The 24,724-nt window shown below is 48.5% G+C and overlaps 1 protein-coding gene across 3 annotated transcripts in view; it reads left to right on the top strand.

Moving 5' to 3' along the window:
- Xylt1 (xylosyltransferase 1) overlaps window positions 1-24,724 on the top strand; it is a 300,525-nt gene that overhangs the window by 153,570 nt on the left and 122,231 nt on the right. For all 3 annotated transcript variants that reach the window (XM_087209178.1, XM_004855794.4, XM_087209179.1), the window contains one exon: window positions 21,907-22,420. In XM_087209178.1, the coding sequence (XP_087065304.1) occupies window positions 21,907-22,420 (514 nt within the window). The remainder of the gene's footprint in view (window positions 1-21,906; window positions 22,421-24,724) is intronic.

Below are 24,724 nucleotides of genomic sequence, written 5' to 3'. Positions count from 1 at the left end.
TATTACAGGACCCCAGCTGAAGAACTGTGTTATGTAGTGACTGGCACATTTAACTCTCATTCAATATCATTCCTCTTCATTAAGTGATTAGCAAATATAAACGCTTGGTATTATTATTAATTCCACCACCAGTTGGACGCAATCTGTCCATCCCTTCTTTAGATGCCCAGAGTCTGTTTGGCTGGCTGCTTGGCTCTGGCTTACTCTCCCCCTCCTTACTGGACTTCTCCCTCAGGGACATTCGGCAGAGATGTGTTGTCTTCCTGCTCTAGGCTCCCAGTGCAGCAGACCCTTAATGCAAAGTGACACATGAGTGAAGTCCCGGGCCCTCAAGGACTCCCGGCGGTGAGCTCTTGGCTGGATCAGCCTGGAGCCAAGTCCTCAGAATGTCTAAATTGCAGCCTGACAGTGCAGATCAGGAAAGGTCGTTGTGCAAAGTGGCCGCCCGATTGGGGTGGGGAGATAAGGCCACACGATGCCAGCTGCAAGGAGTCCACAGTGGTCCCTTCTGCAACCCAGGATTGTTCTGAGACTGTGAGGAGGTGGTTCCAGCCTCCTGGTCTGATCTGGGATGATGGGTCCAGCCTTTGCCTCCTTCAGCATATGGGACTAGGAAGTTACTGAGCAGCTTTGGGTTGGGATGAATCTAGAACTGAATCGAGAACTGAATTTTTTTTTTTGTAGAAGTAATGCCTGAGTGAGTGATGGAGCATTTACATGATCAAAAACTAGATCCAAGTCAGACCTGGGTTGAAATCTCAGTTCTGCCGATTGATAGCTGGGTTTAGTGCTTCTAGATACGTTGTTCAAGGTATACACTGCACAAGGTGATCAATAGGAGCTGAAATCCAATGCACACCCTAAGGATCAGGTGTGCATGCTCCTAGACTCAGGCTGGCAATTGCCCAAAGCGAGGGGAACCTTTTAAAAATAATTCTCACAAAACTGCAACCTGAGCAAACAATGGCCCTGGCTGGGAGGAGGGGGGTGGATTTGGCATCTGAACTCTTCGAACATCTGTTTCCTTATCTATACAATGGGGATTAAAATAGTTCCAGTATCATGAATTTGCCTATAACAGCACGAGTTTGCAAAATGCTAAGAACTGTGTGAGGCCCTGATAAATGGTGACTATAACTAGTGCTTATGGTGACAGATGGCCTGGGTTCCAATCTCACACGTCCCTCTGCCTCAGTTCAATTATCTTTAAAATGGGGAGATGATGATGATGATGATAAAATACCTATCCACTGGAAGTTGTCCTGATGCTTCCATAAGCTACTTATGTAAGGTGCTAAAGAACTGATAGCTCCTAAATACTAAATCAATAAACCAGTTTTGATGCTTTGCTGGCCAAGGACCCAAGAGGTGGCAGGTTGATCTGGGCTAAAATTTTCCATAAGTCTGCACCAAAGATACTCAAGCGTGATGGTTCTGGATTATAAGGGGAAGCTCCATGTAAACCGGGGTGCCCAGAGCATTTCCGTTTGGCCTAACCCTGAATGTGAATTCCCTCTGACTTCCTGTAACCACCTCCTCCCCTGACAACTTAGCCAGCACCCACCTTCCCTCCTACCCATTATTCCCCAGTCCTCACTGCTCCTACCTACCTGTCATTACTGCAGTCCCTGTAACACCATCTCCAGGCACCGATTTGAGTAAGTGTGGTGGGGAAGGGAATGGATTTATGGCCTGATTCAAATCCCAGGCTTGCCATTTACCAGCTATGTGGGCAAATTTCTTAGCTTTTCAGAATTTCAGTTTCTCCAGAATAACAGCAGATTCTACATCCCAGTTTTACTGTGAGACTGTGGAGATAATGCAGATCAAGGGTTTAGTAGAGAGGCTTGTATGCCCAGCTCCACATGTGAGCTGCTGCTGGTATTGGCATCACATACACACACACACACACACACACACACACACACACACATCCATATACACACCAGGACTGGGGCTAGAACCTTGGGGAGTATAGAGTGAGTTTGATGCCTCAGGGCACATTTGGTGGAGGTTACATCCATGTTAATGAGTAATCAAACACAATGTGGACAGTTCTGCAGCCAAGGCAAGAACAGCCCTGTAGGAGCAGAGGAGAAGCAGTCCAGTGAGGTCAGGGCTGTACAACAGGGGCAAATAGGCAGGAGTCATTGAACCTGAGCTTGACAAGGAGCAGCATTCCAGGGAGATGACAGTGGAAAGCAGTATTCTGGCATGGGTTCGAGGTTGACTGTCCTCCAGCAGACAGGTGGCTCCCACTCTGAGACCATCTAGGCAGGAGGGATCAGAGCCCAGGTCTGGTGGAAAATGCCATAGCCATTAATCCTGCCATTAATCCTGAGTGTCCAGAGGATGCCAGGGACCTCCTGAGGGCAGAGGGAGAAGCACTCATAAGCACACACTCAGGGCTTGGGGGATGCTTTCAGTTACAGACTTTTCCCTTGCTCCTGAGACTCATTCAAGCTCTGATTTGGACCCATTCGTGGGTTGGAGACCACCACCACCAGGGTGCTGGGTGATTCTAGTCACCAAAGCTTGTAAACAAGAGACTAGCAAAGAAACTCCCATCATCACTTCCCGTTCCACTCCTGTACTTCCCCAGACCTTCCCCAACCTCACAGAGCTAGGAGAGGCCCACAGAGCATCCAGGCAATGTGTCTGTTACCAGTGTGGCTTTGACCAGGACTATATTCATCATTGTCCCCACTTCTCTCTTGCTTGCATCGGTGAGTGTGAGTGAGTGCCCCTCACTGGCCCCTATGTCAGATCAGACCGTGTAGGAAGTCTCCAGGAGCTTTCCAGGGCCCATAGAGCAAGGTTAGACTCCTCTCCTCTCCATGGATGAGAAGGCTTCTCCATTCAGTCTGCTGCTTCTGCAGTAATGCCTGTTCTCCTCCTTGTCACAACCCTCCTGACCTCTCCCACCGTAAACCTAGTCCTGGCTCACTTCTGCTCTGGAAGCTTTGTTTTGACCTTCCTGCTGCCTGGTACCTCTGCCCTAGGATCCTCTCAACATTGCTCCTTCGGCTTTTTTCCAAGCCCAAAGCAGCCTCCATCTGAAATGCCAGCCCCTGCCTCTCTCCCGCTTTGTCTTTCTAAAGCGTTCATCTCCATATCATATCATATCATATTTTACAACTCTTTGTTGCTGGATTATCTTAACTTCCAGAAGGACAGGAGCCAAATCTTTTGTGCACTGTTCAGCACCTAGAACAATGTATGTTCCCTTGAAAGGGCTCAAATTTTGGTGGAAGAAATTACGAATTAGAAGTAGTGTCTTCATGAATAAGAAACAGTGGCTGCTACTCAACAAGGGCGTGGTGAGCTCACCTGCTCCTGCCATGTACTGTGCTGGTACTTGCACTCTCCTCATTAGACCCTCTCAGTTGAGGTGGGTGCTGCTTCCTCTCATTTGACAAATCAGGAAATTGAGACTTAGAGAAGTTAGAAGGAACTCACCCAGGGTCACCGGCTTTTAAGGGTGATGCTGAAATCCAGTTGACGTTATAACCCCAGCTCCCTGTTGGTTCAGAACCGTATGGACCAGAGTCCATCCTTGCTGTGCACATCTCTGAATTACAGGTGCATTGCTGTATTGCTGCTGTCAGCAGGGTCACAGAGGGGCCTTACAAGCCATGTGAAGTTGGCCAGACTGTCTGAGAGTCATAGTTAATAGTTTTCATATGGAAATATGTAAAAAAAAAAACAACACTCTACTGTCCACAAACACCATTATGAGACCCACCCCGCCCAAATGGCAATGGGGATGGGGCCTTGTGCCCCAAGACCCATGCATACCCCAAGACAAGACAGTGCTCCAGGGCTCTGTTTCTGCTCCTGACTAAGGAAGTGAGCGCAGCTGCTCTGCAGGACCTGAGTAGCAGAGAGATTTGAGCCATTTAGATCTTTTTCAGAATCAACCTCTGGGTTTTTTTTTTCTTTTTGGTTTTTTTTCTTTTGCCTTTTGGTGCAAGGCAAAATATCAAACTCTACTTAGTTCCTATAGCTGGGGAGGAAGGAGGGTGACCCAGGCGTGCAGAGATTCCGGAGATAATCTGGCTGTCAAGGTGGACATGGAGTGTGTGTATGTGTGTGTGTGTGTGTGTGTGTGTGTGTGTGTGTGTGTGTGTGCACATGGATGCATACGGGCACGTGGACAGGGGCCTGCACCAAGCTGTACTTAGCATCTTTCTTGACACTCTAAGCCTTCCTTGGAGATATAAAGAGACAGCCCAGCCAGCTTCCCTTTGTGTCTCTCTGAGTGACTCTGACTGCCCCTGGCCTTCAGAGTTTAAACTCCTGACAGATATTAAAGAACAATTCACTTATTACCACTAAACAGAAAAGCATATGGAAAAAGCAAACTGCATTACATCTGCTGCCTGGGCTCCATCTGCTCCCACTGGCTGGGCTTTGCCTCCTATGTGCCAGCCTGGCAGCTTCCAGGCCAGCTCCTTCTTCCTTCTGCATGAGGACAGGATGTGCCCCTTCCCTCCCACCCACTCCTGTGGGACCTCCAGGCCCTCCTGGCCTATTTTGGAAATGTGAGGATACACACAACATGGAGGTGGTGAACCCTGGAGTTTATACTCTGGATCTGCTGCTTACAAAGTCTGTGGCTTTGGGCAGCTTGGTGATCATTCCTGGGCCTCAGTTTCCTTGTCTATTAACATGTTCCCACTGGCTTGAACCACCAGTGGTACATGTATGACTATCCCACTGGGTGATCAAGCTCCCCGATGGGATTGTCTCATGCCACCTGATGTGACAGTCATGCAAAAACCACTGGTGAGTCAGAGACAACCAGCAGCAAGACAGGAATTTTGGCCCTGCTGTGAACATGTTCAGTGGGGCTTGCAATAGTAGTAGTTGCATCTAAGAATCTGTGAGGATGAAATGGCAGGATGCCTGGAACGCCCAGGCTGCAGGGGTGCATAGTAAGTGTGCAGTAAATGCTAGCTATTGCTTTCAATAAAAATATTTGCCCCCCTAACCTGTTTTATTCATCCTATATTCTATAATTTTCACAATGGCTTCCTGAGCTCCATATACACCAAGCTCATCCTGTGCCCCTGGAAGTCTTCACATTGACATTTGCATTCCTAAAGACCTAGCCTCTTCTTTCCACTAGTCCTACCAATAGAAAGCCAACCTGCAGTGGCACCAATTATACTCCAAGTGCTCTGGGAGGCTGAGGCAGACAGATCACAAGTTCAAGACCAGCCTGGGCAACCTAGTGACTTAGGTAGACCTTGTCTCAAAATTTTAAAAGTTGAGGTTGTAGCCCAGGGTGAAGGCCCTGGGTTGAATTCCCAGTACTGAAAAAAAGAGAACAAAGGGAAAGGAAAGGAAAAAGACAGAAAGCCAAGCTGGAGGTGCCCAGCTCATCAAAGGAGATTGGCAGAGCCCTGCCCAGAATGGGGCCAGTTCAGGGCACACAGCCTTGTCTGCATTCAGCTTGTAGCCGCATCCTCCCGCCTAAGCTGAGTTTTGCCTCCAGCTAGCAAGACAAACCAAATGCTGTTATTTTAGTATCTGGTCGCCTGTCAGAAATCATTTCTAAAAATGTTTTCCCTATTTCTCCTGGGTCCCCTCGCTCCTCAGCACAGCCACAGTTTTAGACCGATTAGAACAAGACAGCTGTCAGCTCCCGGCCCCCAAGGATGGGGTGACAGTGCAAGCAACTACGTAGAGGCACCAGGGGTTGGGATGAGGTCATGAGCCAGCCATGTCACCTGCCCTACCTCAGTTTCTTTACCTTTAAGACAAGGATGCTGAGACCCTTTGCCTCCTTGGGCTGCTGTAAGGTTTAATGAGTGAGTTCAGGCAAAGTGCTTAGGTGGGTTTGTAGCATATGGCAAGCTGCTCTTCAGTGCTGACATTGTCATCTCCGGAGATGGGATGGGGGCCCACAGAGGGCCTGTATGAGAGTGGAGAGGAGCAGAAGGCTTGCCTGACTGGGCCTGCTCCCCCAGCCCAACACTGGGAGATGGGAAGAGGAGGAGGAGGAGGGAGAAGAAGAGGAGTCATTCTCTTTTCTAGCTCTGTAATCTCAGTTATTTCCCAGGGACCTGAAAATCCTAGAGCATCAGTATGATAAGGGACCAGAGGGACTGACCAGCACCACGGTTTCCCAAGCTATGTATGAGGACTATAGCAGCACCCAAGATAATTGGGGATTTACCAGGGGCTCCATGGATACTAGAGCCGAATCCTCCAGGGAGAAAATGACTGCCTTTCCAGTGCACCCCTCTCACTGGTGACACTAACAAGAAAGTCCCACTTGGTGCATCCCTGCCGCCTCTCTCACCCTGGAACATCTCCCTGTGGAGCAGAGAGAAGCTTCCCAGAGGCCAGAGCCTCTGCAACCAGCTTGGTCCCCTTGCGGTTGGATAATGTAGTGTTCTTTTCCTGTGTTCAGAATTTGGGAATCAAGGTGATCAATTTTCCCTTTAGCAGTATAAATGTATAAGTTTAAAAATGACCCAAAGGAGATTGCCAAGCAAACAGGGAAATCATGAGGAAGTCCTGTGTTAGCCAGACCTCCCTGGTTTGCAGACAAACAACAGGGTCCAAAGAGGTCAAGCAGAGTCCCAGCCCAGGCTGTGACCAGGTGCTGTGTCCCCAAAACCTGCCACTCACTCTGAGTGCTCAGGTATCCGAAAAGAGGTGAATCCAATTCACAATTGGCCCCGATGTGGGAAGGGCAGAGTCAGCACCCTCACCCTCACTGCCCTCTGGAATCTCCCAGAAGCTTTGCAAAAATCCCAATTCCCAGGCCAGACCCACTAAACCTGCATCTCCAGGTCCAGGACCTAGCAGAAGCATCTTTGAAGCTCCTGGTGAGTCTGCAGGCAGGTGGGCCGAGAGCAGTGGGCAAAGGGCATTGGTTTTCACAGTGCTATGCCTCCTGAGGACAGAAGATGGGAGAAGAGCAGAAACTAAGGGGAGAGGTGGAAAGGGTGGAAATGCTAATACAATATTGAATGGAGCAAGCAAATGGCAAAAGAGGTACTCATAGCATGGTGCAGTTTTGTCAAACTTCTAAACGTATGAAACAGGGTTATATAGGGTTATATAGGTTGCAGGTGGCCAGGTGCATGCTAACTGTGAGTCAGCTTTCCATGCTGTTGCAAGGACCTGAGATAGTCAGCTGATAAAAGCTGTCTTAGGGCTCCGTTCTGGAGGTTCCAATCTAGCCATGGTGGGACAGGTAGCAGAGCAAGGGCATTCACCTCAAGACTGGAAAGCAACAGTGTAATCCCCTCAGGGGCCTCAGACCCCTGCAGTGATGGGACCCACCTCCTAAAGGCTCCACTGCCTCCCCAAGTCACCAAGCTGAGGAGCAAGCCTTGAACATGCAGGCCTTTGGGGACACTCCGCATCCAAACTATAGCACTGACCAAAAATGTAAACGCACAAGAGCGATGATACATGTGACCCTCAGAGATTGAGGCGCTTCACCTCTAACCGCCTGAGAGAATTGAGCAAAACATGGCAATCGTGGAACATGGGGGAGGGTTATGTTGTTTTTCTGTACTTTTCAGTAAGTTTTTGATTATTCCATAAATTACATTAGAAATGTCATTTTTTTTTTTTGAGACAGGGCCTCTGATATGTGGTTCAGGCTGGTCTTGAGCTCACAGAGATCCTCTTGCCTCAGCCTCCTGAGTGCTGAAATTGCAATTGTGTGCCATCACACTGGGCCAGAAATGTCAATATTCGGAAAATATTAAAATGCATTTAGAAAATATTTTTTAAAAATTTGATCTCTACAGTCCTTTAGAAGTTCAATAACCTGGGCAGTGGACAGCCTTTTGATTGCAGAGTGAGGTCCTAGACAATCCACCAAACAACGCCACCTGGCTTCTTCCAGGACTTACTGGGCCCTCCTGCCAGGAAGTGCCGGCCTGGCCACATCCTGCCCATCCTGTCCCCTCTCTGGCTTCAGACTTTCCAGGAAAAGCTTCAGCCCATGAAGTTCAATGTGACACAAGTTTTAGAATCAGACGGACGTGGATCTGATCTCAACCTTGCCCCTTCCTAGCTCTGCAACCTTGGCTGAGTCACATAGCCTCTCTGATCCTCAGTTTACTCTTATGTAGAATGATCTTAATAATACCCTCTCTGCCAAAGATAAATGTGTAGGTTAAACATGAGAATGTTGCAGTGTCAGGTAAACAGTAGGTGCCTTGACACGGCAACTGTGACAGATGGAATGATGTGACACCAAACTGTAGAAGCACAAATGGTGAGGTGGACCATGCAGCCTGCATTCCTTGGGAAGCCTGCAGGGACCCTGGCATTTGGTCAGTATTTAGTAAATGGGGTCCCAAGCTTGCTGATTTGAACTTTAAGTGAAAAGTCTTAGTGGGACACCTCTTTCTGGGAAAAGCAAGGATCCTGCCTGGGGCAACAAAGGCACCCAGAGCTGGATGAAGTGCTCAAGGGACCTCCGGAAGCTGAGGATGAAGAGGAGCCTCCGGGACTCATGCCCTGTTTGGAGCCAGGGTCCTGGTAAAAGAATCTCCTCAAATTCACAGAAGGAGCCATCTAGTGGCCTGAGCACCTATGATCCATCAGATCCCTCAAAGCCACTTCTTGCTGGGTGTTCACCGGTTGTCTGAGGATCACGTGGGGCTTGTCCGTGTGAGTCCAGGCTGTCTTTGGAAGTCCAGGTGTGTCTGGCCTTGTCAGCGAAGGTACCAATGCTTAGCCCCTGGAATAAGGAACTTTTCCAGCAGGGAATCATCCTCCCAGCCTGGGCAGCACAAGTTCCCAGGGAGAGTGTCATGGTCTGGGACAGCACAGGAGGGATAAGGGGAGGCAGGAAACACCTTTCCTGTCACCTGCCAGCCAGGTAACCAGCCTCTGCCCCATGGTCCCACTCTCTCAACTGTCTGAGGCAGGGGAGTTGCAGCTCCTACATCTATTAAGACGACCTCCTCCAGCCTCAGTTACTGAGTCTTTAAAATGGGTGGGTAAAGATGGCCAACAGATGCTTGGCTTTGCAGTATATGCTGTTGATTGGGTTGTTGGTAGGTTTGTCTGTCTCATCTACTAAAGTGTAAGCTCCGCAAGAACAAGCATCTATCTGTCTCATTCCTAAACACATCCCCCCGGTGCCTACACCCAGCGACTAGCTCATGCTTCGCATTCACGAAGCATCTGGAAGTGAATTCATGAAAGGTCACTGTAGAAGCCAGGTGTGGCTGTGCACACCTCTAATCCCAGTTGTTCAGGAGGTGGAGGGAGGAGGATTACAAATTCAAGGGCAGCTGGGGCCATGTTGTGAGACCCTGGAGAGAGAGAGAGAGAGGGAGGGAGGGAGGGAGGGAGGAAGGAAGGAAGGAAGGAAGGAAGGAAGGAAGAAGGAAGGAAGAAGGAAGGGTTGTTGCTCAGGGGTGGAGCATGTGTGGATTTAGTCCTCAATGCTAGCAAAAAAAGAAAGGGAAAGAGCTCTGAAGAATCGGGATTGTGTGATGTTGGTGATCGTCACCTTCTACTGATATTATGATCTCTGGACTGTGCTTTTGCTCTCATTGAGTCAACCTATCTCCTCATCAAACCTAGGAGGTTTGGCTGATACAACTTCTTACCTAGGAGACAGCAAGGCTCAGAGAAGCTAACAGACTTTCCTGAGGCTACAGAGCTGGGAATTAGCAATTCAGGGTTCATCCAAAAGAGCGACCCCAGAGCATGTCCATGGACCTGTTCGGGTGTCCTTGGCAGCACATCTGGGTTGCTATGGTCCCCTGGTGCTCACTGCTGGCTCAGACAGTCTGAGAGGTGGACACTCCGTGCATTGCACCTGCAGGGGTGACCGAGCTCCCGTTCTGGAGCAGTGTTGTGATGAGGTTTGCATCTCTACCCTGAAGCGTGAGGGAGAATGGCAGGATCTAGGGGTCTGTGCCACCAAGAGGGGATATATCATGTCCCCAGATACAGCAAACTTCACTCCACAGTGCCAAATTATTTTCCAAAACCTCACAGCAAGCATTGCTATTGCCACAACACCTGTCCCCTTATGATAGGCCCCAGTGTCCTCTGCACTGTGCCCAGCAGAAAGCACTGATGAGACACCCCACCCACAGTTTGCAGGGAGCCAGCTGGAAAAACAGCAGCCTCCTGCAGGGATTTGGCAGATGGGAGCCTGGTTGGAAGCCCCTGGCCTTGGTAGGGTGGCCACAGCAAACAGGTACTCATAAAGGAGATTTAGGGGGTGACGGCAACATATTCATTTGTACCTCTGCATAGTGAAAATAATTTATTGGCAGCTGCTGGGATAGCTCAGTTCTGAAATCATGTGGATGACAATATTAGGAGCTTTCTTCTTTCTCTCCCCACCCCAAATGGCCCAGGCTTTCAGATGATATAAATTAATAGTGTGAGTGTGTGTGTGTGCATGCACGCATGTGTGTGTATGTGTGTGTTTATTTACAGACATCTTCTCTTATTTATGTCCCCGGCTTATGAGCATTTCCATTTCTTCCGAGGCTCCTTGGTAATGAGCTCAAAAGTGTGCCATTCATTACCCACTTGTGACAGGGTGTCAGGGGACGGGTGTCAGGGGAGGGGTGCCCGCAAAGCTGGATGTCTCTCATCACTGGAGACACATTTGTCTCCCCAAGCGCCTGTGCCAGGGGACCTGTATGGGAGCATGGGGAGGAGGGTGAAGGCCAGGACTAGGAGGGTTTCCAAGGAGTTGAGGTGAGAGAGGAGGAGAAAATACCTGGAAAATAAAGCCCTAGGGAGCAAGAAGCACGCTGAGGCTTGGGCTGGTTGGAGTGGTAGCACTGGGGTTAAAAGCAAACATTGGAGACGTAGACTGAATCAGAGGCAAGAGTTCTTTGGCTCACCTTGTGCTTGCTGAGCCTCCCCCTTAAAGTTCAGCACTCTTAGTGATTGCTTCCTTTTAAGGTCTTAGGTAGAGGTGGTGTCATCCCCAGTGATCATTTTGGAGATGTATGAGCCATCAGTCCAGGCTTCTTGTTAACAGCCAATGGAAGCAGAGGGCGGGCGTTATAGCTATGTCATGTGATTGGGAGCATGGCACTTCCCCTCTCTGCGCTTCCACAATTTTACCTGTTAAAGGTACATGCTGATAGCATCTACCAGGACAGTTGCTTTGGGACCTTTAAAGCTAATCTGTTTAAAATGTTTAGAAAATAAAAAGGACTGGGGATGTTGCTCAGTGGTAAAGCTCTTGCCTAGCATATGAGAGGCCCTGGATTCAATCCTTAGTACCTTGGCACACTCAGTTGCACAGGCTGGCCTCAAATTTGTGATCCTCCTGCCTCAGCCTCCAGAATAGTTGGCATTACAAGTGCGTGCCACCATACTTGACCAGACCCAGCCTCTCTCGATGCAAGAAAATTTGAAAAATATTCTTTGCACCCATCCTGAAGTAAAATCCATTTTTACTCTAACCACGGCTCTTTTTTAAGAGGTCAATGTGAAACAGTGTGAAGAACAAATATACAAAGGTAATTTGTAAGCAAATAGTATTTTTTTATTATTTAAGTGATCATATAAAACATTTGACTAGCTTATCTCAAAATTTAATGTCCAGGTGACCCGGTTGGTCCAGGTAGGGATCTGAGTTTCTGCACACCTAACACACAGTCCCCAGGTGATGCTGAGGTTCCTGGCCAATGGCCACAAACTGGCTAGCAAGAGCCTAGAAGACCAGCAGCTGGATGTTGAATCACCAAGAATCCAGTTAGTCACAAAACCAGCTGGGTAACAAGGATATTTGTTGGTGACTCAGTAGCCACAGCTTGTATGGCCTTGGGTGGTAGAATTTTTTTTGAAATTGTGATTAAATTTTGAATGATGTAAAAATCTACCCTCGTTACTACCCTGGTTATTTTCCTAGAACACTGAGACGTGAAAACCATTTCTAAGTATTTCGTGTCACATTGGAAATCTGACTTAGGTTCCTGGCTCAAATAATTACAAATTAGTTGTTCATTCCTGTGACATCTGGCAACTTTCAGAAGTCCTATAGGGCTCAGGACAGTTCTTCACTGTCAGACAGTGTGTGTTCCTGTATATTGCTGAGCATCTGGTGTCTGCCCACCCACCAAGTGCCAGAAGCAGGCGCCAACCACTGTGACAACCAGAATTGCCACCACACAGCCTCAGAAGTCCTACAAAAGAGGATTCATTAAAGATTCTGAAATACTTGAGAAAATGGTCAGAAGGTAGGGGTTACTCGAGGAACCTGGGGTTCGTGTCAAGCAGGGCTGTGCCCCATAAGCAGGGGTGGCCAAGGGAGCCCAGGTCAGGCTGGAAGAGACCGAGGTGACCTGTAGAACAGATGGCACTTCTAGAGATCAGGGAGCCACCACTCGACTCCTATGTGATTGTCACATACAGAAATCTGAGCCCAGTATTAACAGGGCCACTGATTTTTTCCAAGAGAGGACCGAAATCCACATTTTTAGATGAAATCTTCAGATTTGGAAATATGAGCAGGGATTAAAACCCAAGTAAACAGAAGTACTCTACAGAGTAAACCAGGTATGTGTGCGTTTGATGGTATTGTTGGCCAGGTCATGACCTTGGGTGCAAAGTAAGGGTCGTGCCGTTGGCTCCAGGACTATCCCTCACCTGAGTGAACGTGCCTCCTGCCGTCAGAGTGGCTCCTGCCCACCTGAGGCCCCACCTCTCCCCTACTCTCTCTGCCCAGGTCCTGTGTTCCCCATCATCCCTGGTCCCCTCCATCTCTCCCTTGGAAACCCCCTTTTTTGGTTAACTGTGTTCCTTTCTACAGCCATTCTCTTCCCCAACTACCTCTCCTCTTCCGGTCACTTTGCTTAGTTGTTGAGGGGCGTTTCTGGCTAGGAAAGAACAGCTGAAGTCTGCTGGCCAAAACCTTGAGTGGGATTCTCAATAGGGTCAGGGGAGGAGGGGGACTGCCCCACCCCTAGTCCGGGGACACTTGATCACGGTCTGGGGACATTTTGATGTTTTGGGGTTGTAACAAGAGGTTGGTACAAGTAGAGGTCACAGATGCTGCTAAGCATCAGGACAGCCCTCTGCTATGGTTATCTGGTCCCAGGTGCCTGTGGAGCCATAGGTGAGGAGCCCTGTGCCAGAGGTATCTGGAAAATGTCAATATTGAAGCGAAGCTGGGCTGTCTATGCTCATCCTCTCTCGCCGCCATCTTTGGGTACTGTGGCTGCCGTATGGGATAATGGAGCGTTCCTCCCATTGCAGGCAATCTGTACGAAATGGGTGTTTGAGAAGGGACCAACCTAAGAGGCACTTTTTAAAGAGTTTTGAGACCTCCCCATAAAAACCTTCTGTGTGTAGTCATTTTGTTCCAAACTAGTGGGGAAGAGGAGGGACCCCTGGCATCTGCACATCAGTTCTGGTGCCTCCGCTTACCCACTGTGTGACCTTGAGCCAGCCTGGCTCAGCCTTATTTTCCTCATTGGAAGTGGCACCTGTGTTTTCTGCAGAAAGACAGATTTTGGTTTGGGGGACCTTGCAGCTTCTGACACAGCTCTGCCATCATTTCACCAAAGTGCCACATTCGGCATGAACGGGTGTGAACAAACAGGTGTCCCACTGTGTTCTAAGAGAACATTACTGACAAAGGCAGGTGGTGGATTGTTTTTACTGACCCCAACCCACTTTTTGAGAGTTTTTAAATTAGTTTTGGAACAAAATATATTATGTACATTTGAGCTTTGCAACATGAAGTTGTGGGATATGTTCAGATGGCCAAATGGCCCGTGTCATGGGGTAGATTGACATATATATATCATCTCACAGTTACTTGTTTTGTGACAAGAGCAGCCGGATCTACTTATTTAACAAAAATCCCTGATGCAATACAACTTTATTAACTTTATAGCCCATGTTATAGATCAGGTCTCTAGACTTTTTCAGCCCACATGTGTGAAATTTTGAATTCTCTTACCCATATCTTCTCTTCCCCCACCCCTAGTAACCACTCTTTCCTTCTCTGTGTATTTGAGCTTTTAAAATTTTAAAAAAATATTCCATGTATCAATGAGGCCATGTCACATTTGTCTTTCTGTGCTTGGCCTAGTTTCCTTGGCGTGATGTCCTCCAAGGCCTCCATGATGTGGCACCTGGCAGGGTGTCCTGCTTTTTCAAGGCTGGGGAATGAATAAGCCACACCATGGAGGGAGTGGCATGCACCAGGCCTGGGGGAGAAGTGGTGGCTTGTGTCTGCTGCTTCCTCAGGCTTCTCCTTTCACCCGCTTCCTCCTCCAGGCAGCTCCTGCCATCCTTCCTTCCTGTGGGCATCTGTACCGCCCAGCTGGGGGCCTTCCAGGGTCACATGGAAAGAGCCAGGAGATGCCAGTTCAGATTCTCCCTGCCCCTGGATGGGTCAGGAGCTGGGAGAGGGCAGAGGCAGTCTCGGATTTCAAGACAGCTTCCCCTGGGCTCCTGCGCTTTGGTCCTGAGGACTCATTTTGCAGGACTTAGGTCCAGCTGTGTGGCCTTGGGCAGTGTCAGACATAAACAAAGCCAGACACTGGAGAATGTGGTCAGGTCAGATCTAATCAGAAATGACTGTTGCAATACGGAAGAGAGTCCAAAAGGAACTGCATTCCACTGACTTGTCCAGAGGCAGCTGCGCAATTTAAAGGGGGCATAAGGGATAGGAAGTGGGCAGTGGGGTTCAGGAGAGTCAGAGAATGAAAAGGTCCAAAGAGCAGAAAGCAAGGGCATTGATTCATGTGAAATCCACCTGGGTTTGCTACCTGACTGACGCTCGTGGGAGTCAGGCTCCCACCTTCCCAGAGACAGGGAGATGGGGACTGACTTCGGTTAGGGCTGGAAGAAGCAACCCTTTCTTCAAAGGACCTTGACTTTTCTCAGGCAGGCACTTTTAGGGAGATGGGACCATCCTGGGGACATGGCCTTGAGCAGGTACAAATGGGTAGTGTCTGCTCAAGTCTCTATAGGCCAACATTGAGAAGGGGGCTCGGAGGACCCTGGGGGAAGTTCAGCCTGGTAGGGGGTGCTTTGCAGTGCCAGGCCACCCTCCCCCCCTAAACGTGGTTTAGGACTTCAGGACTCTGAGCTCCTGCTGCTTCTCTCCATATAAAAATACCAATGGGCTCTCCCTCTCTACTGGACACAGACTTCTCCCTCTCCTCTCCATATGTATTACATGTGCAGATAAAATATAAATTGAAAGGCTTGGCATACAGAGAAACCCACAACAAAAAGAATCCTAACCTTTTTATTTCATGAATGAGTAGACATTTAGGATGACACACGTATGAAATGTCATCAGTTCTCACAGTTGGTGTCAGTACCTTCTTTGACCCCCAGACATTGAGGACCCTCAAAGAGCAGTCTTTTGGTAGGTCAGGCCTGTCAGTTGCTGCATATTGATGTTTATACTGAAGCTGTCTTAAAATGCTCATTTATTAATTCACCATAAAACAGTCATAACCCATTACGTGCCTGTATAAGTAAAACTGTTGATGAAAAAGTGTATATTTTCCACAAGAAAAACAGATTTAGTGAGAAGAGAAGCATCATTTGACATTTCTGCAAATTTCTATAATGTCTGGCTTAATAGAAAGAAGACAGCTGGATTCTCACATCTGCTTCTGTTTTCAAACCATTTCAGAATCACATGTCACATCGCCTTTGGGAAACTCTACTGTACATTCCTGCATGGATGAGTGAAAAAGGAAAAATAACATGTCCAAATTATGATGAAAATAGTTTGTTCTTGAAGACCTTCTGAAAGGGTCTCCGATTCTCCCAGAAGTCTGCAGACTATCCTTCGAGAATCACTACATCAGGCCATCATTATGAGCATCAATTTTATTTTAATAGATAATGGCTAGTATTTATGAAGTACTAGGCATTAACCTGGGTGGCTTGTACTGTACTAACAATTTTAATTCTCCTAAAACTCTATTATATTGGTGCAGTTATCCCCATTATCGCAGAGAAGGAAAGTGAGGCAGAGTAAGGAACTATACCCAGAGTCCCCACAGCGAGCAAAGTGAGTCTGGACTTGAACCCACAGCACCTTATCACCCTAGCTTTCCAAAAAGACCTGGGCCTCTTCATCCACTAAAAACAGTATCATGCCACCAGTTGCTGAGTGCTTAATATAGATCAAGCATGACACTGAATGATCTTTTGCTAGGTAGAGTGAAGTATGTGTGTCGTGTATCAGTTTATACCTGCTTTGCCTTTGCACGTAGGTCTTCTTGTCCCCTCTTGTTAGAGATGAGAAAACTGAGGCTCCAGAAGATTAAACTTCTTGCCCTTCATCATAGAATTAAGGGCGGAGGTGGGATTCAGACCCAGCTCTCCCTCCTCACCCTGTGCTGTGCCTTGCATCCCATTTTCATGATGCTGACTTGCAAAGATCTTATGATTTAGGGTTCTGTTAAAGCAAGGCGTGCCCACGTCCAGCATGGCCCACGCGTTGCTAAGTGCTGACCAGGGCACATGCTTCGTGCCTGGAAGCGAGCCAGGTGAGGGCTTCCGTGCCGCCTGTTTGCATTGGCAGCCTGTGTAACTGCGTGTCCTGGTTGGGTACAGCCCTGCACACTGTGCCGCCACTGTCCATCCCCCCGCTCACGGAGGCACTTTTGCAGGTGGGAGCAGGCTTCTCCTATTGTCCCTTCCAATGGCTATAGGAGCCTTGGCAATGGGAACGAAGCCTCGGACATGAGCTCAACAGGGAACAGCTCCCCAGCTGGCTGTGCATCCCCCTGGCAACAAAAGAAGCCCTAAGCCGGGCACGGTGAGCAGGTGGGACAGGTGCCTTGCTGTCTGAGCAGCACGCCTGGCTGGGGTTTCCTTTAGGCACTGTCCCTAACCTTAGCTGCTGAGAGGCTGTGTGCTGTTGGCCTGTATGTCTCCCAGTCCTAGCCTTGGTTCAAACCCTGGCTCTTCCACCTCCTCAGATGTGGATTTAGTCCTCTAACTTCCCAGTGTCTTCTGTTCCCATATGAAACATGGGGAAAATGCTAGAGCATCTCCTGCATGGGGACATCGTGAAGATCAAAAGGATCAGTGTGTGCCCAGAGCCTGGGAGGCAGTGAATGCTATGTGCATGTTCCTGAGGAGACACGTGTGTCTTAGATGCTCCGCAGATGTCAGGCACTGTGCTCAGTGCATGATGGATTCTTTCAGTCCTAGGAGGTCTGTGTCATCCCCAGCCCCCTGGAAATTGAGGTGGAGAGAGATGAGCGGAGGAGGGAAGAATCACACCTGCTGACCCTCTGCACCTTGGTAGAGACGGTGCGGAAGGATGAGGCCAGGGGGTGCAGAACACCCTGTGGATCTCCCATCCCCATGTCAGCCCCTGGTCTCTTAAAGTCTATTGGGTTGTTTTCAATGAGCTGAGACACCAGAGCTCTGTGAGTCGATCGTGTTGCTTGGTGACTAATTCAGAGAATGTTTAGGGACACACATGCGGGATCTGTCTTTTTACAGAAGGGAAAATGAGACATTGCTAAAGCAAGACAAGAAACCTGGTCCTTCCCCCTCCATGCCCAGAGCTCCTACACAAACAGCAAGAGCAAAGGCTTATCTACAAGTGGATAGTTTTAAAAACCTAGCAACCCACTCTCAGCTCTCAGTAACAGGATACAGGGGCTGGGACTCAGGAGACTGAACAGAAAACCATCCCCAAGTGTGAACATTAGAGAACTCGGGAAAGACAGACCCAGACCCAGGTGCTTGTGTAAGAGCAGCCTGGGTCATGTAACTGCCCCGGGAGCCTTACTGTGCTTAGCATATTGCTACCTGATTGAAATTGGCCCTAAACATCCCCAAGGTTGAATGGGAATGGAGGACATTATTGTATTTCATTATTTTCTAGAACACAAATGGATTCTAGCAACAGCTTCGAGGTGAAGCAACAGCAGAGCAATTAGAGTTTTGGAGCTCACATGCAAACATTTGAATGTGCAATCATTGTAATAAGTACATTAAAATAAAATAAGTCAAAGGGTTGCATGTGCATAAATAACCCAAGGTGAGAGAACTGGATTGGTTAAGAATGAAGGGACATGGCGAGTCAGTCATCATGGAGAGTAATAACCCTTCTGTACTCCAGGTGGAAAACACCAGGAAAGAGAGAGCTGAGAACTAGGGTTTAACGTAGAGTTACCAAGTCTGGGTTTTTTGCTGATTTTTCCTTCTGCTTTGAGTGACAGGCGTGTTCCAGAAGTTTCACATACATTCACCCTCACCGAAATACCCATGAGGTAAATATTACCACTGAGTTTCCCAAAAGATTATGTGAAGTGCCAGAGTATAAAGGTTAGTGGATGCTGGCCATCTTACATGGATTGGCTGGAAACTTCTCGTATTTGGCTGTGTATAGGGTACAGGACAGGTTTGGATTGCTGGGAGGAGGAGCAGTCAAGTTAGCTCCTGTATTAATTGAGATAAGCTAGACTTTGCTGCAGTAACAGAGCCATTCAGTGACTTTCAGTAGTAGGAGTTGATTTTGCTTATTGGCTTTGGTGACATCTGCTCCACACCAATGTCCCTCAGGAAGGCAGGACCTTCACCATCAGGAGTGAGTAAGGCTGCCCTGTCAGCTTTCTGTCACTGTAACAAAATACCTGAGATAAACAATTTAAAGGAGGAAAGGCTTATTTGGGCTCATGGTTTCAGAGGTGTCAGTCCATGGTTGGTCGAGACAAAGAGATGCCCAATATCCCCCCCGAGGGCACACCTTCAGTGATCTAACTTCCTTCTCCTGGCTCCACCTCCTAAAAGTTCTACCACCTCCCACCACCCAGCAGTGCCACAGGCTGGTGAACAAGCCTTTGGCATCTGGACCTGAGGGCTGAATACTATGCTAGGGGTACATGATATTGCACCTTGTGCCCTGGCATCTGCTGTAGGCCATGGCTGGGCAAGTAGATTGTGTGTGCTTAGAAAGAAGGGAGCTGAATGTTTGGGAAGACTTGTAATTGAACACCATCCCTGCTCCTTCCAGCTCTATCTGTACACAGGGCTAATTTGCATAGAGGTAGATTCCCTTCCACTCCCCACATGGAGAAAGAGCCAACTGCCCCTTGGTTACCTCTAAAACAGCAGGGGCTCTGTAAAACTAGCAAGTTTTAGAACTAGACAGGTGCATATTCACGGCCTCCTCTAGATGTCTTTGGTCGAACTGCTTAACATCCCCAACCTCTTTTCTGTCCCCCTTCTGTGTGATGGAAGAACAGTAGTAATTTCCTTGAAATTTATTGCCGGAGTTAAGGAAGACGGTGTATTAAGGGCTCAGCACAGTGTCTGGCACATGGTGCATGCTGGAGAAGTAATAGCAACAAGTGCTGGCTGTGTGCTCTGCAGAAATTCCAGGGCAATGGTTGGTGCCCATGGAGTACTGCGTGGTGCCTAGCTGGTGGTAAGCGCTCAGGAAATGAATCTGAGAGGCTACTTGTGACTTGGAGTCTTCAAGCATCACTGGATAAAAAGGAGGGGAAAAGAATATCATCAGGGTGTCTTTAGCATCTAGGAACAGAAAGTCCTCTGGGCAACCTCCTAGAGATATCACATATCTCTGTGGGGGGGTTAGAAAGACCAGAATGGGCAGGTCTTCTGATTCACGGGTCAGGGTGGGTGGTAGGCACTCTGAATCCATGGTTCCCTTCCACTGATTTGACCAACCATGATTGAAAATCTTAGGAAGAAAACTGTGTACTGAACATTTTTCATTTCATTATTCCCTAAACAAACAGCTTATGAGGTATAATTAATCTAGAGATGATTTCAAGTACACAAGATATAAGGATGTAGGTAAGTTATATGCAAAACTGATGGCATTTTATATGAGGGACTTGAGTCCCTGTGGATATTGCTGTCTCCAGGGGTCCTGGATCAAGTCTCCTGTGGATTCTAAGGGACAGCTATAATCGCAGCTCAGCTACCTGAAGACCCCATGAGGACTCAGCCTCACTTCTTGGTTCTTTCCCTTTTTCTGCCTTGTGGCCTCCCGGCTCCTGCCCCTCTCCTTGCTCTAGGGTGGTCCCTGCTTACTGTCTGTCCACTTTGACTCCATGACAACCACAACACAGTAGTCCCCTGGCCACCTTGAGATGGCTGAGGTGGGGAACCACGGGCTCATAGTAAACCCATTTAGCTGGGTGGGAGTGGGTGGGGAAAGGACCACGTCTTACAGTACGAAGTAAAGCTACAGTGCTTGTGGGGACAGATTGATGATGGAATATGTGCTCTGTGGCTTCTTTGAAGTTGATGCTGTACCTGAAAACCCAGAGCATGGTGTCTGTGGTCTGCTGGTCTCACCAGGTTACCGTGGGCAAGTCATTTGTTAGAAGATACTTAGTTCTCCATCTGTAAAATAAGCATAATAATAACACCTAATTCTTAGGGCCACCACAAGGTATCTAAGAGTTACTTGTTATTCTCCTGGCTTTCACCAAACAGGAGAAATTGGTGCTTAATGCCAGAGAAGATGGGCAAAGGCTAGAAGGGGGCAGCCACATCTGAGCCAAATGAGGACCATAAGAAAAGAACAACTGAACCAGCTCCAGCAGATGTGGGCCTTTTATACACACATCTTACAGAGCAGAGGTCTGCATACTTTTTCTAAAGGGCCACATAGAAATAGTTTATGCTTCATAGGCCAGACAGCCAGTCTTTATCACAATTACTCATTCTGTAGTTGTAGCAGGAAACAGCCATAGACAATACATAAGCAATCAGGTATGGTTGTGTTTCAATAAAACTTTATTTATAGAAACAAAGCATGGGCAACATTTGGGCCGTGGGCTGTAGTTTGCTGACCTGCTGGAGTGGCAGCCTTGCTGACTGTTGGAGGCTCTCTGGGGCCTGCTCATTCCCCCTATTCTTCCTTGGGAACTGTTAAGAGACATATCTCAGCGCCTTTGAAAAAGGAAATAAAGCATTTCTACTCATCACCAATGCACCTCCTCAGCAACAGGTCAGATTTCTGGAGCCAGCTGTGTTCTCTGTGCCTTGAGTCCCCTCTAGGAGTGTGCTATGGGATGGTGGATACCTTTCAGGTTAAAGGTGTGGGAAAGAGGTCTAAGCTAAAGCAGTATGTTTCAGAAATGAATCAGGGCATTTGATCTGAACTCAAAATGATCAGGACCTGGCTCCCTAGGCTAGAGCTGGATGTGGGGTTCTACCCTTCTGGAAAGCTTCAAGCCATGTGTTGTCTCCAGTGATGTCTGTCCTTTCTCTTGACCCCAGGTGACTTAATAAGTTTTATTCCAAGTCCCAACATCAAGAGCTAAAGCTCCAACACCCAAGAGTGTCACAGGTTGGCGCCCTCCTGGGACTCACTGTGGGCTTCATTCTGTACAGGCTGCCTCCTTCCTCCCCTGAAAAAGAACAAAACCAGTGCTTTCTTTGCTACAGAACTGTCAATGTCTCAAATCCGGTTTCTCTTACAGGCACAGATATATGAGCATGCCCTAAAGGCAATGGGATGGATATAATGCCCTACCCATATTTCCTCCCTTTATAACTTCATTATGTCATTTCCAGGCCCTCAATAAGCCATCACAGCTCTTTCTGCTAGAATTCCAACAGGAATCTGGCACAAAGTGTTTGCTACCCAATGGCAGAGATGCCTGGTGAAGGAAGGAAGCAGACACGATGCCTTGAGAATCACAGTAAAAGCACTGGTCATTGAGAGCTTGGGAAAAATCTTAGTTCCTAGTGGAAACTTCTCAGGTGTCCAGATGGGGAAACAAGGGTCCAGAGAGAAAAATCTTTCCAGAATTTAAGCCAATAGCAAAGGCAGGATGGGAAGCTTCAGCTCAGACTTCCAAAGCTATGTGCCCTCCACCCCTGCCCGCAAAGGGCCACCTACTTACTTAGCACGGTGGCTCAGTCCGGTTTCTCTTCTGTGTTTTCCCCTGTGCTCTCCAGGATGGCTACTTCTCTCACCGACCCAAAGAGAAAGTGCGCACAGACAGCAACAATGAGAACTCCGTCCCCAAGGGGTTTGAGAATGTTGACAACAGCAACTTTGCACCCAGAACTCAAAAGCAGATGCACCAGCCAGAGGCAGCAAAGAAGCCCCCAAGTGGACAGAAGCACCGTTTGCAGAGGAAGCTAGAGCCACAGGACAAAGGGCAGGGACACTCGGTCTTGGGGAAGGGCCCCAGCCCGGCGGCGCTGCCTCCTGGCGAGAAGGCTGCCGCCAACAGCAGCCGCGGGAAGGGTGCTCCCAGGCAGCCCCACTCCAGGAAGAGCGGCAGTAGCTCTCCCGAGACCAAGTACGAGCAGCCACCCAAGTGCGATATCGCGGGCAAGGAGGCCACCTCTGCCCTGTCCCGCTCCAAGTCCCAGCACTGCCGCCAGGAGATCGGGGAGACCTACTGCCGACACAAGCTGGGGCTGCTGATGCCTGAGAAGGTGACTCGCTCCTGCCCCCTCGAGGGTAAGCTCTAGCCCCGCTTCCTCTCCCCACCTAGCCCCACTCTGGCCCATGTTCAGATGTCCTAAAAGATCAAAGACAGAGAACAGTTGCTCTACATCTCCAATCCCAGATCGAGACACTAGATCTGATTTGTTGGGAGGACTCTGCAAGTTCTCATGAGATTCCTGTAAGAAAAGCTTCACATTAACTTTTGTTAGTGCGTTGCTTTATGGTACAGGATAAAATTACAATGAAATCTGGGCTCATGTGAAAGTTGCAGGAGTGAAGCGGCTATATTGATAGGGTTTGGCCTCTCTCCCAGCAGAGGATCAGGATTAGAACTGACATGAATGAAACTGGATAGGATTGGAAAGGTTTCCAGTAGGGTGCATGGGGCAGGCTCCGTAAGAACAGCCTTCCCTGTTTTCCCCTTCCTTCTTCCTCCCTCCTTTCCTCTCGTATTTCCTTCCTATATCTTTGCTTATTTTTGTCCTTTCTTTACTTCTTTCCTTCCTTATTCCCATCCTTCCTCCCCCCTGTCCTGTGTGTAGATAACCCAATATGAATCGGATCTCTTGCTGAGTTGCAGGGCACGGTCAGAGCTCAGTGGAGGATTCATGGGGTGGTGGGGGGTGTAGAGGGCCCCTAGAAGATGGGACGAGTCTTCCACACGTGAACATCACATGTATTTATCTCCCATCTAAAACCATGCCATGCCATGGCGACCTTGGTGTGACCCTGGCCTTCCCTGGAGCCCGTGGGAGGGAAGATGAGCTGCCACAGGTGCGGAGTGTCACCGTGGGCCAGGCACTTCACAGGTCAGTGCACATCCTCATCCTCACCTGTGAGGTCGGCATAGAGATCAGAGGCCTAAGTATTTTCAAACGAGCCGTGTAAAAACAGTTCTCCAAGCTCACATCATTTGTAAGTAACCTTAGGTTACACACTGAGACATCCTGAGAGACAAATGTGCTAGCCTGGATTAAGTCTTATTTTCCAGAGATCCCTCCTTCCTTCCTAAATGCACAGATGTCAGCAGAAAATGTCTGCCTAACCATCCCAGAGTAGGAAGGACCTTCATGTGCTGTCATCCGGCTGTGTTATCAGCCCTTAGTCACTTGTTTAATGCATGTACCTGATGTCCCCTCCCCATCACTGGCTTACTATAAGTTGACCTCCAGAGAGCTGGTGAGTTGTATTTCTCCTTAGAGAGCCCCTTCTCAGTTTTTTTGATTGTTTTTGTTTTTGTTTTTTTGGTACCAGGGATCGAACTCGGGACCTTGCACTTGCAAGGCAGGTGCCAGAACCACTGAGCTAAATCCCACCCCCTCCCCGCTTCTCAGTTTGTAATCATTTTCCCAGTGGTTTTCTCCACAGAGAGGGCTTTTAGCACCCAAAAGGCACTTTTCTACAAAGAAGAGAGTGGGTGCCACTAGGGACAGAAAAGGATGCATTTGGAATGAAGGGACCTGTATTTTGGTTGAGGTTCAGCTGCCCACTGATGGGAAAGTCATTTCCCCTCTCTGATCATGGCTTCCTCATTCATCCAGGGAGTAGCAGGCACTAAGTACTCAGGGCATCTTTCTACGTGGCTTTCCTTCGGGGCCTACTTCACAGTTAGCTCCTGGTCCCCTTCCACTGCCATCAAGCCCCAATGCAAGACATAGCAGGTCCTCCTGTCCCTCCACAGAGCAGCCAGAGGTTCAGAATGCCTCCTTGTTGTTTCTAAATTCAAAGATCAAAAATGTTTTGCTTTGCTCCTAAGAGAGAAGAAAAGATTCCAGATTATCACTGAAAAGAAGAGATGGCCCAGAGGTCCTAGGGAATGGGGAGAAGGGGACATAGACCTGGATGGCGGGTGGAGGCCAGCAAGTGGGGCAAGAAGGAATCCCCCGCGGTGCTGGGCCTCCTCAACATCCAGACAAAGGTCAGAAAGTACAGTAAGCCAACCACAAAACGGGGGGCTTTCACTCTTCCCCCAGGCCTGGGCATTCCGAAAGCAGGCGAGACCTTGCCCACTGACTCCCTGAAACAGCAGATACTGGGCCCTCTGTCTCTCTGGGTACAGAAGACATCTGTCCATGGGTGCATAGCGAACAAGGCTCCCTGGGAGAAGTAGACACAAAGATTCACTATGGAAGTATTTGTTCACTTGCTTCACTGGGAGAATGGCAGTATGAACCCTATTTAGGAGAAGAGACTTACGCAAGATCTCCCAGTTCGTTGGACACTTCCTCATTTCAAACACAATCCTCCTTTTATCCATGTGTTCCCCATTCATGGATTCAACAAACTGTATATTGAAAATATTTAAAATATTTTTCT

This window comes from Heterocephalus glaber, unplaced genomic scaffold (assembly GCF_053883595.1).
Source record: "Heterocephalus glaber isolate CG9 unplaced genomic scaffold, H.glaber_assembly_v1.0 deba00000943, whole genome shotgun sequence".
NCBI lineage: Eukaryota > Metazoa > Chordata > Mammalia > Rodentia > Bathyergidae > Heterocephalus > Heterocephalus glaber.
This window is presented reverse-complemented; position numbering and strand designations above follow the sequence as displayed.